Consider the following 13,402-nt stretch of genomic DNA (forward strand, 5'->3'; position numbering starts at 1 on the left):
AGCACATCGGTCAGAAATGGCTTCCATTTTAGCTGTAGAGTTGGAGAAGGGGAGTAGCCTCTCTATTGACAGAGAATCTTGCCACTTTTGGGACAAACACACTTCAGTTTGAACCCATGGGATAGGCATACCATTTCCAGAGCCAACTTGTTAGTGAGGTTAAAGAGCATGTCGTACATATCACTATCATACCGCACGGTGTGCTCCTCTTCCCTTGGGATTTCTGCAGTGCACTATTTTCCTGGCACTTTTCTCTGTCTTCATTTAACTCTTACTTGTAAAATAGGGTCTCATGTAGCCCATGCTTCCGCAGAACTCACCAATGATGACTTTGAACTTCTGATCCTCTTACTTCCATCTCTCTCCTGAGTACTAGGATTATAGGTCTGTGCCAACCATGACCAGGCTTTGCTGTTCTGGGTGTCAAACCCAGAGCTTTGGAAAAATTAGCAAGCACTCTAACCAACTGAGTGTGGTATCTCCTCCAGCCCAGTTCCTAAAACTTCTGAAAGATTCAACTTTGATTTATCTTACTCTAGAAAATCTCCTTGGATCAGAGGCTCTTACAACAACACTTATCACATTAGAATGTTTATCTACTTTTGCTTCCTGCTACAGAACAAAGCAGGAAGAGAGGGGCTGAGGCAAGGAAACCAGCTGGAAAGCTTTGGTAGTAGAGGTAGAGAGGGTCTGTGCTGCACATCGCCTGGAGACTGACAGAACACAAGAACTAGACAACATGTGTACCATGCCATGTGTACACTTGATGTCTGACTAGCACCTGCTATGTAATACATGCTCAGTAAATATTTGTGCAAAGAATTAATAAATTAATTAGGGCTTAAGTTAAAAACATTCAAAAACAAAGAGAATGGAGGTGGGCAAGGTCTTCCCAGAGGGACAGACGCTGACCTTAAGTAGCCAACAAAGAAAATGGTTGTAAGAATCGCGGTGTGAAGAGTGTATGTGAATATTATCTACACCATCTACTCTAGAGAACATACCAGCTACTTTCTAAGGCTCATCTCTAAAAATGAGTTTGTTGTTTTTAGTGCTCACATAGAGGTTATGTTGTTTAGATGGCCCAATCCTAAGGCCTTACAGCAACAAGCCATGCAGAGTGAGCATGAAGCCAGCATCTGATACAGCAACTCAACCCTCAGCAGCAGTGTTCCCCATGCTCAAAATAAGCAAGACAATTCTCAGAGGCAAAAAAAAAAAGGGGGGGGGGAACAAAAACAAAAACAAAATAAAATAAAAAACCCTAAAACAACAACAACAGGTAAAAATTAATAGTTAAACAAGAAGCTAGAGCTAATTAGGTTGTAATTACATATTCACAAAGAGAAAATATATTGTAAGGACATAAAATGATTAAAATTTTTTCTAATGTCACCGGGCGGTGGTGGCGCACACCTTAAATCTCAGCACTTGGGAGGCAGGCGAGTGGATCTCTGTGAGTTCGAGGCAAGCCTGGTCTACAAAGTGAGTCTAGGACAATCAAAGCTACATAGAGAAACCCTGTCTCAAAAAACAAAACAAAACAAAAGTTTCTAATGTCAAATGCAGTACTGAGAAGAAAACCATGGCAACAGTGTGAGCATAGTGCACAGGGAGAGGGTAGAGGCACTTCAAGAGGCAGGGTCAGGAAACAATAGCTGAGAGCATTCCGGAACCCAAGATAAATGACTGGGGCCGTGATGCACTCTGAGACAACTATCACAAGGTACCCTGCACTGTCACTGCTTTTCTGAGGAAAGGGTTCCTTCAAAGACAAGTTATACAAATGAACAAACAAATGTGTGTAGTCTATTTATATTCATCTGCAAGAAATTATATTTAGAAGAAACATGGGACAATATTCAAACTCAGGTGACTACAACATTTCTCTTTGGGTCTGTTTATTCTTGAATGACATAAAAAAAAAGTCACCTTGCTGAAGCCAGGCATTCGTAGGCATTAATAATTATTTAGAATACTGTAATAGTATCCTACAGTGTTATTTAGAGAAATCTCTGCATTAAAAACCAAATCTGGATGGTTTTAATATTTTTAATAGTTACTGAAAGAATATCTGAAAAGTTATCTGCTACCTGGTTCATTAACATTACAAGCAAGGAGTGACAACCAACAAATCATATTCATCAGTGACACATGACTAATGAACTTTATAAGCTTCACTCAACTTTTCTTTAACACAAAAGGCCATCAGGAAATGACTCTCTTACCACATATTCTTACTGTTTTATCACATGAGCTCTAGCAAAATCTCCTCCCCAGACCAATGCCAGCCAGGCATTCAGCTACATATTCTAAGCAAATGAACAAGCCATTATTTTAAGATCCAAGAACGTAAGAAAAGCAAAGCAGCTCAAACTTGGCAAAGCTGAATTTAATGTTTGGTAACAGCACCTTCCCCCACCTCCCCTTAACTCCAAGGAAACCATCAGAACTCACTCATCTCCACACTCTCAACAAGAAGGCTGAAAGTGGTATTCAGTGAAGACGGACTCAGCTTCAGTTCATGAACAAGTGTGCTACAAATGCCACTAGGCTGGTCCCCACGGCAGTACTATGCTAGCTGTGATTACCAAACACGATAAGAATCCGGGAGGCAAATTTTAAAAGATGCTAGACAGACGCCCCCACAAACAAAAGAAGAAAATATATCCCAGCTGGGCGCAGTGGTACATACCTGTAATCCCAGCAGAGGCAGAGGCAGAGGCAGAGGCAGGCGATCACTGAAAGTTTGAAGGCAACCTGGTCGACAAAGTGAATCTTAGACAGCCAAGGATATACAGAGAAATCCTGACTTGAAAAACCAAACCAAACAAACAAACAAAAAGAAAAAGAAAGAAAGAGAAGAAAAGAAGGAAGAAAGAGAAAAGATATCCCTATTTCCAGGCATGAGAATGTTATTATGGTGTGAACATGGTTAGTGCTCACGTCCTCCCTTTATTAAAAGAGGAGGCAGATGGATCCATTATATATGGGTGAGTGTTGGTCCCCAGAGGGAGTGGGCATTAACCAGAGGGGGGAAGCATTGACCTGATCCTCCTAGGGCCAGATTGCCTTGTCAAGATGTCTTTTTGAGGAGAGAGAGGTCCTGATCTACTGTCTGTGGGCGTCCCCAACATACAGTGAATAAGACAGTTTTTGACATCAACCTCTATGTAATTAGGCTTACTTCTCAGGGGACTCAGAATGGACAATCGGGTCCTCCCCCTGTGGTATTTTGTCCTACACCCCTTGTAGGTGCCCATGCCTTATGGCAGGCAATATCTGAGTATATGCCATTCTCACCATGCCAAGGAAGGGGGAACGGAGGCACATTAGTGTTCAAGCTCCTCATGGCCTTGGTCTGCCAAGTCAAGTCTATGATAATGCACTTGTATTGCTTGAGCATCTTGAGCATCTACCTGTTGTTTTATAAAGGTAGTAAGGCGTCTAAAAGCCCAGGGGCCAAAAGAGATAAGGAGGAGAAATCCTATCAGGGGGCCCAGAATGGAGGGCAACAACGTAGTAAGCCAAGGGGAGGTGGAGAACCAGTTATGGAACCAACTCTGTTCCTGTTCTTCTTGTTGTTGTTGTTGTTTTTCCTCTTTTTTAAGCCTTCTCTAACCTTGGCCATGCTATCTTTGACCATCCCAGAGTGGTCCATATAAAGGCAACATTCTTCTTTGAGGGCAGCATAGAGTCTGCCTTGTTGGAGGAATAGCAAGTTTAGATCTTAGCAGCTTGTAATTTACAGGTGATCTCTGGATGGAGTCTGTTAGTCAGGTAAAAATCTGTTGAGATAAATACAGACTGGGGACAGAAGTTAAAAATTGTGTCCATAAGGCAGCTAGGGTAGGCTTATGTCTTTGAAACCCAGTAAAAGCATAAACATTTTTTTTGTCCAGAAGGCTTGATATACAGATTTGACAGACTCGTTTTTAATTAGCAGCCAGTATTTTACCAGTTTATTATAACCACTGCTCTTATTTTAAATCTGTAACTTGCACTTACCAACATTTAAACATTTTTTTTAGACCCTCAAATCTTAAACATTTTTTCAGACCTTTAAACACAGGAAGCCACTGCTAGGATGTGGGAGTCTCTGTCTTAATTAGTTTAAATATAATTAATGTCATATTTAGTAATCTCTGATAAGCTTGAGGACTATCTGTGCTCAATCCTCGTCTGGGTTTAGTTGTCTGCTCTAACCTATATTTTATAAACATAAAACAGAACGTTATAATCTGTAGTCTGTAGATAAGTGCTAGAGGACCACATATGTTTAATTTTAGTAGATCTGAATTGTTTGTTTCTAGCTATATATTGGCTGATTGTTTTTAGAAAACACCTGTGATTAACTGAGCTAATACCTAACAAAACCATAGGCTTTAATTATTTTAAACAGCTTGTGATAGTAGTTCTTAACTATACATACTAGTTGTGGTTAAAGTACCAATATGGCTTAAGAATGTTTATTATTATGTCTATAATTATTATTACTGTTGTATTTTTAACCCACTAGCAATCAATGAAGACATAGACAATACTGATTAATTAAACTATTTTTTTATATATATATAGTGGGGCAGGTATGGGAGTGGCTGTTGAGACTCTGTGCCCTCTGTACTCTCCTCTCTTTGTTCATCCCCATGCTCTGTCATGTGTGGGACATGAAAAGGTCCTTACCAGAAGCTGTTCAGCCTCCAGAACTATAAGCTTCTTTCTAACTTAGCCAGTCTTGGGTACTCTGTTACAGCAATAGAAACTGTGCTGAGGCAAGCATTAATGTCCTCGACTCTTACAGGACAGGTAAGGAATAACTCACAGAGCCACAGGAATGATGCCAGAGGCAGGGACATGCTAACTGACAGGGATTTAGCTTAGTATTTAAACAACGCATACTGGTCTCTTCGTTTAGTTATGTCTCTAGAAAGAAGCCAAGAACTAGTAAAAGAGTAGGCTGAATACCGACATGCAAAGTTGAGTGTGTAGAAGTAATTTTTATCCTGCAAAATAAAACTACAGTTCATGGGAGTAAACAGTGGGGCTGCTAAGAAGAGAAAGCTAGAGACTGTTGGTGAGAGACCTTGCATCCTTTATAGTTAAAAAACAAAGAAAAACCGAAAAAATGTCTGAAAATAGCAGGTTGGCCAGCTGTGGTATCTAGTGCATGTCTGCTATCCTGAACTTTGGAGACTGAAATGGGAGGAATATGAGGAAGAGGGCAAACACAGAAGTGGGAAAAGGAAGGAAGGAAAAATAGGAAAGTAGGGGAAGTGGGTGAGAGGGAGGGAGAAGGAGGCTGAAGGAAGGAGTGGCCCAGCATCCTGAGGAGGCCCTGAAAACAGGCTGCCCAGAAGACACAAAGCAGATCAGATAACTATCAATTTGATGGTTCATGATAAAATCCCCCTGCTGACCTCAAAAGGATCAATGGTGCCAGAAATAGAATTCCCTTAAAATATGAGAACTATCTTTTGTTTTCTATGTGTAGTCTAAATACAAGCCGGCCATGGACCACCTTTCTTATTATGCTTTCAGGAATACAATGATGTGGACCAGTTTTTTCAGGGTAGGAAATGAAAATGTATTTTCTGGATAATCGTACAAATTGAGTCCCAGGTGATTCGGTCCTCTCCTGAAATGCACCCATTCATACTCACAGCTTTGATCACACATGAGGCAAGGGGACAGAGGAGCAGAGCATGCAGCATCCACTGAGCTTGTCCAATCTTGGCAAAAGTAAAGTGCATGCCAGGACCAGCAGCACACACCTGGAATCCTCACACTCAGGTGGCCAAGAGAAGAGGATAAAGTTTGAGACTAGCCTGGGCTACAGAGAGTGCATATTGAAACCTGCCGTACAAGAAGGTGGTGGTTTTTTCCCAGATTTTAAGTGGCAGTGTTAGCAGAGGCATAATAAAGCCAGCGGCAGTGTTTGACACTAGATGCAGCAGTTGAACCTTAATGATTCACTGCCTCCTGATCATTCCTGATCACTCCTGATCATTCCTGATCAGGGCAGTCATCCCGCAGCACTGGGAACCAGCTCTTTCTGGGAAGCTAGAGAAGCATCTCCTTCCCTGTAGTAAAAATCTCTCCTTAATTTGGAAAAGATGCTGTTGTTTATAGTGGGCCCTAGAATCCTGACCTTAAGACAGGAAGATGGACATTGTCCTAAAATGGAAAGTAACTTACGATGACTGTCAAACAAATGTGAATTTCTAAACACTCACTTGGAAACCAATTATAAAACTGTCTTTTAGAATTTTAACTTACATACACATTAGTAATCACATACTTAAGGGTACACAACGTTGCTTTATGATAGGCCTAAAAGCAAGATATTACTAACTTCAAGATGTAAAGAAAAGAATGTATTCTCTAAAACAGTTAAGATTAAACCATAATTTCCTTTGAAATGAAGATTTCCAAAAAGAGCCTAAAGGCTGAAAAGTAATGGCTTAGTGTCTATAAAAAACTAAAAAGCCACATAGCAGCTCATGTCCTTAATCCCAACATGCAGGAAGCAGAGGCAAGTGGATCTCTTTGAGCTCAAGGCCAGTTTGTTCTTCACAATGAGTGCAGAGATAGCCAGAACTACACGATGAGACCCTGTCTCAAAAAAGAAAACAAACAAACAAACAAAACAAACCTACAAAGCAGCAGTCCTCTCAAAGAATCGTTTATCCACTGTAAGTGAGAGCCAAAAAACTCTTTATGGATTACCAAATATTCAAGCAGTCCTCATGTCACTGCAAGTGACTCCACCTTCATCTACAGGTTCCATAACTATGTACTACCTGCTGAGTCATTAGCAATCCACAAAGTAGCAGACAGAGGCTCACGCGGTGCGTGCTATAGAGAGAATTGTGCATAAAGTCCCCTTGGGTACAACCTGAGCTAAAGATTTTGTCTTTGCAGTCCCTGAACCTCAGGAGGAGAAGGAGAAGGAGGAGGAGGAGGAGGAGGAGGAGGAGGAGGAGGAGGAGGAGGAGGAGGAGGAAGAGTCACTGCAGGGCTTCTCTTTCTCTCACTTGTCAAGAGGCAGGCTACAAACTCAACCCGAGTCACTGTGCCTTCTCCTTTCCCCTTCAGCGCAGAATCGCAGTGTCCTACAGGAAGCCTTCCCTGACCCTTTGGGCTTAGGTTAGTCCTGAACTCCTCCATCACTGACCTTATCCAACCAGTGTCTCTATGTGCCAAGCCAGGTCGCCAGCAGCATGAAAACAGAGACGGGCTGATCAAACTGACGTCCTGAACGCAGAAACAAGCCCCTGAATCTTTGCTCAATCACATTTAGACACTGCATCTTGTTTTGAGAATCTAAAGAGTTTCCTTTTAGGAATGCAGACTTAGCCAACTGAGATGAGTGTGCTACTTACCACTAAGAAGCTGGTAAGCCTATGCCAAACCCTCAGAACCCACAAACCTGCAGAAGACCGCCTCTGAACACAGCCAGCCTTGGTGTGCCGCTGTCACCATGCCCTCCTCACTGTCATACATTTTCCCTCAAACAGAAATAAAACAGCCCTTTCTTTCTCCGGTGGCTGCTCAGCCAGTGCCTGGCCACAGCTACCAGAAAAGAGCCCCCAAGGGAGGTACTGAAATAAGTTCTCACATTACCTGCTCCTGCTCCTTATCTTTGGTCTTGCTCCTGTAGACTCTAGCGGAAGTGGCGTCCTGAGAAGGGATGGCAGAGATCTGGTGCAGTGGCATGCTCATCCCAGCCTCTGACCTGGTCTTTCTCCTTACGGAACTGAGTCTCCACCAGCAGAGTCATTTTGGGCCATTGACTTCAAGCTGAGAGAAACATAAAGAAACAGAGCTGAGCTAACTTCCAGTAAGACTAGCATTTTGCAAATTTGAGTAAGTTATGCTGACAAATAGCTGGTCATCAAAAAGGATAGAAAATGACTAGGGAAAAATATAAGATGTTTCTTGTAATAAAATAATAATATCTGAAGGAAGCTAGGTGCCACAGACTAGTCCTTTGTTTTCTATTTAACTTTACAAAACAATGTATCATATTATTTTTAAATTTAAATTTTTGCTCATGAGCAAGTATTCCTGTGTATGTATGTGTTTCTCTGAACATCAAATCTCATCTCATGTATCTTGATATACTAACCTTTCCTTAAAACTATTGCCCTTGGCAGGAGGATTACAAATCTGAAACTTGCCTGAGCTACATAGTAAGATCCTATATAAACAAAACAAAATTTAAAACACACACACACACACACACACACACACACATACACACACACACACACATACACACACACACATACACCCCACAAAGCAAAATCATCACTGCTGTTCTTGGAATTGGGTTACAGTTCTATGTAGAGCTTGCCTATATACCCAAGTCCCCCAGTATGACACTCTAAAAAGAAAAGGGGGGAGGGAAGTTGGGTGGATGGGAGGAAAAGAGTGGGAAAGGGAAAAGGGTGGAAGGAAGGAAAGGAGGGGAGGAAGAAAGGAAGGAAGGGAGGGAAGGAAGGAAGGAAGAAAGGAAGCCAGTCCATCCCACTAGCCTCAAATTCATATAATGGCAAGACTGGGGGTTAAGATGTCTGAAATTTAAAATCTCTATGGTTCATGCATAAACCCACTGTTGGCCAACTTTCCTTATTAAAGGCAAGATAAATATTTCAGGTATTATAGGCCGAATCTGTTCTACTTACTTCACTGTGCAGTATGAAAGCAGCCACTGGCAGTGGGTAATGAATGGGAATGACTTGGTGTTCTAGCTTAGACACAGCTTGTCCACTAAGGGCTTACCTGCTGCAAGTTTGAAACCCTGTAACATGGATTAGGTCCCGAACTTTAAAAAGATACCAAATGAGTCTTGAGAAATGCTAAGTGTTTTTCTTGAAGGAGTGAGCTCATCTTACTAGTGAGCTCGAGAACAGCTGTTAAAAAGCTTCCAGGCACCTGCTTCCTCTCCCCTCCATGTGTTTTCTTCCCTTCTTTCCCAGTATTTCCCTTTCCAACCCTGTGATGCCATCTAGCCTGTTACAACACAGCCAGAGGCTTCATCAGAGCCAGTGCCAACGTCCTACCCATGGGTCCCCGAATTATAACCTCATTAGAACATTTTTAAAAAGTAAAATACGCGCCAGGTGGTGGTGGCAGCAGCATCGGCGCACGCCTTTAATCCCTGCACTCGGGAGGCAGAGGCAGGCGGATCATTGTGAGTTCGAGGCCAGCCTGGTCCACAAAGTGAGCCCAGGACAGCCAAGTCTACACAGAGAAACCCTGTCTCGAAAAAAAAAGTAAAATACCCAATCTTGGGTATATATTAAGTAAAACAAAATAATTAAGACATTATATATCAATAAAAATATATTTTCAAAAACAGGTGGCAGGATAGATTTTGTTCATTAGTTACAGGGTTTCTCAGGGAAGATGTAGGTCATCATGGACATTCCTGAGACCCCTGAGAAAGAAGCTGTCTTTATGTAAAGTAACACTGTCTGTATCAGCTGCCTTGCATGACCAGGCACACTTGCTTTTTTCTATGCTCTCTCGTTGTTAGTAATCAAGGCATGTGTTCTCTCCTCTCCATCCTCTTTTCTTACTGCTCTATAGAATCAGCTCTACACAAACTATCCCTGTTTATGGTTGTTGCAGGATATTTGATCATATTGTGAACCCCAAGACTGTGAACTGGGGAAAAATGTTTCTTGTGGTGTGGCACATCCCTAGCACACACCTTTAACCCAAGAGCTTTTTGTTTACTGTAAACAGGTGGCTGTGCTGTGGCTCAGCCCTAGCACACATCTTTAATACAAGAGCTTTCTGTAAACAGGATTAAATAAAGTTAATACAAAGTTAAATAAAGTTAACCTTAGGTCAAGAGGTGGAACAAGCAACCAGTTGACAGGAAGTGAACATGGGGGGGGGGGGTAACCCATAGAGTGAGAATAAGTCCACAGGACTGATAGAGAGCCACACACAGGAAACAGTAAGGAGGGATAGTGAGTTGATGGGTATTTAAGTGTGGAGAAGGAGAAATGGTATTTTTTCTTCTGGGACATTAGCTGAGTAGGAAGGTCAGCTAGGTAATTTCTCTGCCTCTCTGAGCTAGTAGGCTTTCACCCCAATATCTGGCTCCTGAGTCTTTACTAGTTAAATTGGATGACTGGATATTTGTATTTTAAAACTATATATGATAGTTGATACCCCATGATGCAGTTTCAGTGTTAGCAGGACAGGGCTTTAAATCAAAAGAATATATTTCTACTTTCTTTCATTTGCTCGTCATGTGTTGGGCATGTGGTGGTGAGCAGGGATGGTAGACAACAGGGCCAGAGCACCCTAAGACCACATTTGACTAATCTTTGTTCCACCTCTCTCAAAACTCTGTTCTAGAACAGCAGAGTTTGTGGGGATGCTCTCAACTCTGACAGCCTTACTAGCCAGGCAGAAGATGTCTGAGACTCATGCATGGATGAGTCGTCCCTGAACACAGATCAAATCATAAAGCAACAGGAAGGAGGAAGGAATGGCCTCTGACCAACACTCACAGGAACATGAGCTACAGAATGAGCTTATTTTGTAATAGACAAATTCTCGCTGAAAATAAAAAATAAAAAAAATAGAGTAGGTTAACAGTATTTATGGATTACACTTCCTGTCTTCATCTTCAGGTCCTGATGAAGCTGGTAGAGAGGGAACACTGTGCCCTACAACTGTCCTGCATGTTTCCATCCAAACACTATCCCACACAAGAGAGTCGCACTTACTGCTGAGTTGCTTAAGCTCTGGAATATCACTACAGTGGTGAGCAGTGTTTTCATCACTAGTGCTTTAAAGTCTTCGGTCACAGATGACGAATACCATGTGGCCTCTTGGAATAAGTACTCAAACTGGCCGTGTCCAGAGCCCCACTACCTGTCATGCCAATAGCTACCTGTGGTGCTTCTGATATAATCACCATTATTGCATCACTGGAACATGCCCATGACAAGCCTGGGAAAGACTATTTACACCAAAGATAAACAAGAGAGTCAGATGTTTGCAGCCTTGAAAGGCCCCCTTCCTTACAGTCACTCCAGCTTTCTGATGTGTATCACCACCTCCCAGTAATGGACCTGAAAGCTTGCCAGAAGCAATACTATTTAAAGTATGCACTCGTTTACAAACAAACAAGTAAGCAGACAATGATGCTATCTATGTACATGAAGAATCATATGATATAAAGCATAAGACAAGTATGTTATATAAATTCAATTCATCTTTAATGAAGGACAGTTAGACTTGGCACTGTGCCTGGCCATCCAGATGAGGACTTCAATTTCACTGACATAAATCAAAGCCACCTGAAATGAACATATCTAGAGGAGTTAGACTCCTAAAATTTGAGTCATGAAGAAACACCAAGTTCCTGATCAGGAGAGTTCACATTGTTAAGATTACTACTCTCACAGGCTGGGGTTGTAGCTCCATGGCAGAATGCTTGTGAAGCACTAGTAAGGTCATGGGTTTTGTCCCCACCTCCTCAATGGCGTGTGTGTCAGAGGGAGACGCTCTTCAAACTGATCTTAAAGAATCAAAGTAATCTCTATTAAAATCTGAGCTGCTGTTCAGCATAGATTTGACAAGCTGATCCTAAAATGAAAGTGAGAATTCAAGAAACTTACAATGCAGTAACAAAAAGACAAGCACCCAATGAAAAAGGATTACAAGAAATCATCAGCTGTCAGGAAGTACAAATTAAAGACATGAGGCACCATTTTAACTATGGTCCTAACTGAAGCTATATGAACAAGTGTTGGTAAGGATATGGCGAGACTGACCCTTTCACACACTGGAGGTGGGAATGTATGTGGCCTCCAATCTTCATGACCTCTAGCTATGACATCTAGACAGAAAAGCAACAGTGATAATACCCGGCCTACAGTACCAGTAAGAAGGCCTGATCATGAAAACACCAACTGTTCTCTGTACTTCCCAGAGAGTTCAGATAAATCCAAGATTCTGTTCATTCAAACCATGCCATGTACAAATAAAAATAACAACATGGAAGTCAGAAGACAACAATGCTAGTTCTAGCCCTGACCCTCACCCCGAGAAGGATCCCCCTGACTCTGTTCACCCTTCTTTCAAGGCTCCAGGTTCCAGTAGCACCATACTCCATTCCCTCAATTCTAATAGTGAAGAAAGAGAAAGAGATGTGCAAAAGAGCAGAGAGCACACATGCAGAAACACTACACTTTACATGCCTACGAAGAAACCAAGATTGTTCACATGCAGACTGAGAATCAGTAGGTTTGTGATTATGAACACACGGATGTAACAATGAATAAATGGGACCTGATGAGGCTAAGAAACTTCTGTAAGGCAGAAGACACTGTCAACAGAACAAAGCAACAGCCTACAGACTGGGAAAAGATCTTCACCAATCCTACATTTAACAATGGGCTAATATCCAAAATATATAAAGAGCTCAAGAAAGTAAACACCACCAAACCAAATAACCCAATTAAGAAATGGGGTACAGAACTAAACAGAGAATTCTCAACAGAGGAATATTAAATGGCTGAGAAACACTTGAAATGCTCAACATCCTTAGTCATCAGAGAAATGAAAATGAAAACCACTCTGAGATTCCATCTTATACCCATCAGAACGGCTAAGATCAAAAACTCAAGTGACACCACATGCTGCCAAGGAGAAAGAGGAACACTCCTTCACTGCTAGTGGGAGTGCAAACTTGTACAACCACTTTGAAAATCAATCTGGTGCTTTCTCAGAAAACTAGGAATAGGGCTACCTCAAGACCCAGCTATTCCACTCCTGGGCGTACACCCAAAAGGTGCTCCACCACACAAGGACATATGCTCAACTATGTTCATAGCAGCCTTATTCATAATCGCCAGAACCTGGAAACAACCTACATGTCCTTCAGTTGAAGAATGGATAAGAAACTGTGGTACATTTACACTATGGAATACAACTTGGCTATTAAAAACAAGGAAATCCTGAAGTTTGCAGGTAAATGGATGGAACTAGAAATGTATCCCAAGTGAGCTACCCCAGACCCAGAAAGATATACATGGCATATACTCACTTATAATTGGACACTAGCCTAACAGAGATGGCCCCTGAAAGTCTTCACTTAGCTGGAGATTGGGATAGATACTAGAACTTTCTATTGGGACTCTAGGTGAGAGAGGTAAGGAAGAATGGGGAAATAGAAGGATCCAGAGGGTCCTAGAAACCTACAAGACCATTAAAAGGCTGACAGATCTGGACCCAGGAGGGTCAGCTCAAACTACTGTACCAACCAAGGAAAACGCATACAGTAAACCTAGAACCCCTATCCAGATCTAGCCAATGGACACCACATTCTCCACAATTGTGTGGAGAGCAGGGACTGACTAGGACTTGGACT

General features: G+C 41.9%; 1 protein-coding gene across 3 annotated transcripts in view; it reads right to left on the reverse strand.

The window, feature by feature from the left end:
- The window catches only part of MARCHF8 (membrane associated ring-CH-type finger 8), a 78,527-nt gene that overhangs the window by 34,047 nt on the left and 31,078 nt on the right, over positions 1–13,402 (reverse strand). For all 3 annotated transcript variants that reach the window (XM_084766805.1, XM_084766807.1, XM_084766806.1), the window contains exon 2: positions 7,624–7,800. In XM_084766805.1, coding sequence (XP_084622931.1) covers positions 7,624–7,722 — 99 coding nt within the window. In that variant the 5' untranslated portion in view covers positions 7,723–7,800. The remainder of the gene's footprint in view (positions 1–7,623; positions 7,801–13,402) is intronic.

The sequence above is a fragment of the Acomys minous genome (genome assembly GCF_964271855.1).
Source record: "Acomys minous genome assembly, chromosome: 17".
Classification (NCBI taxonomy): domain Eukaryota; kingdom Metazoa; phylum Chordata; class Mammalia; order Rodentia; family Muridae; genus Acomys; species Acomys minous.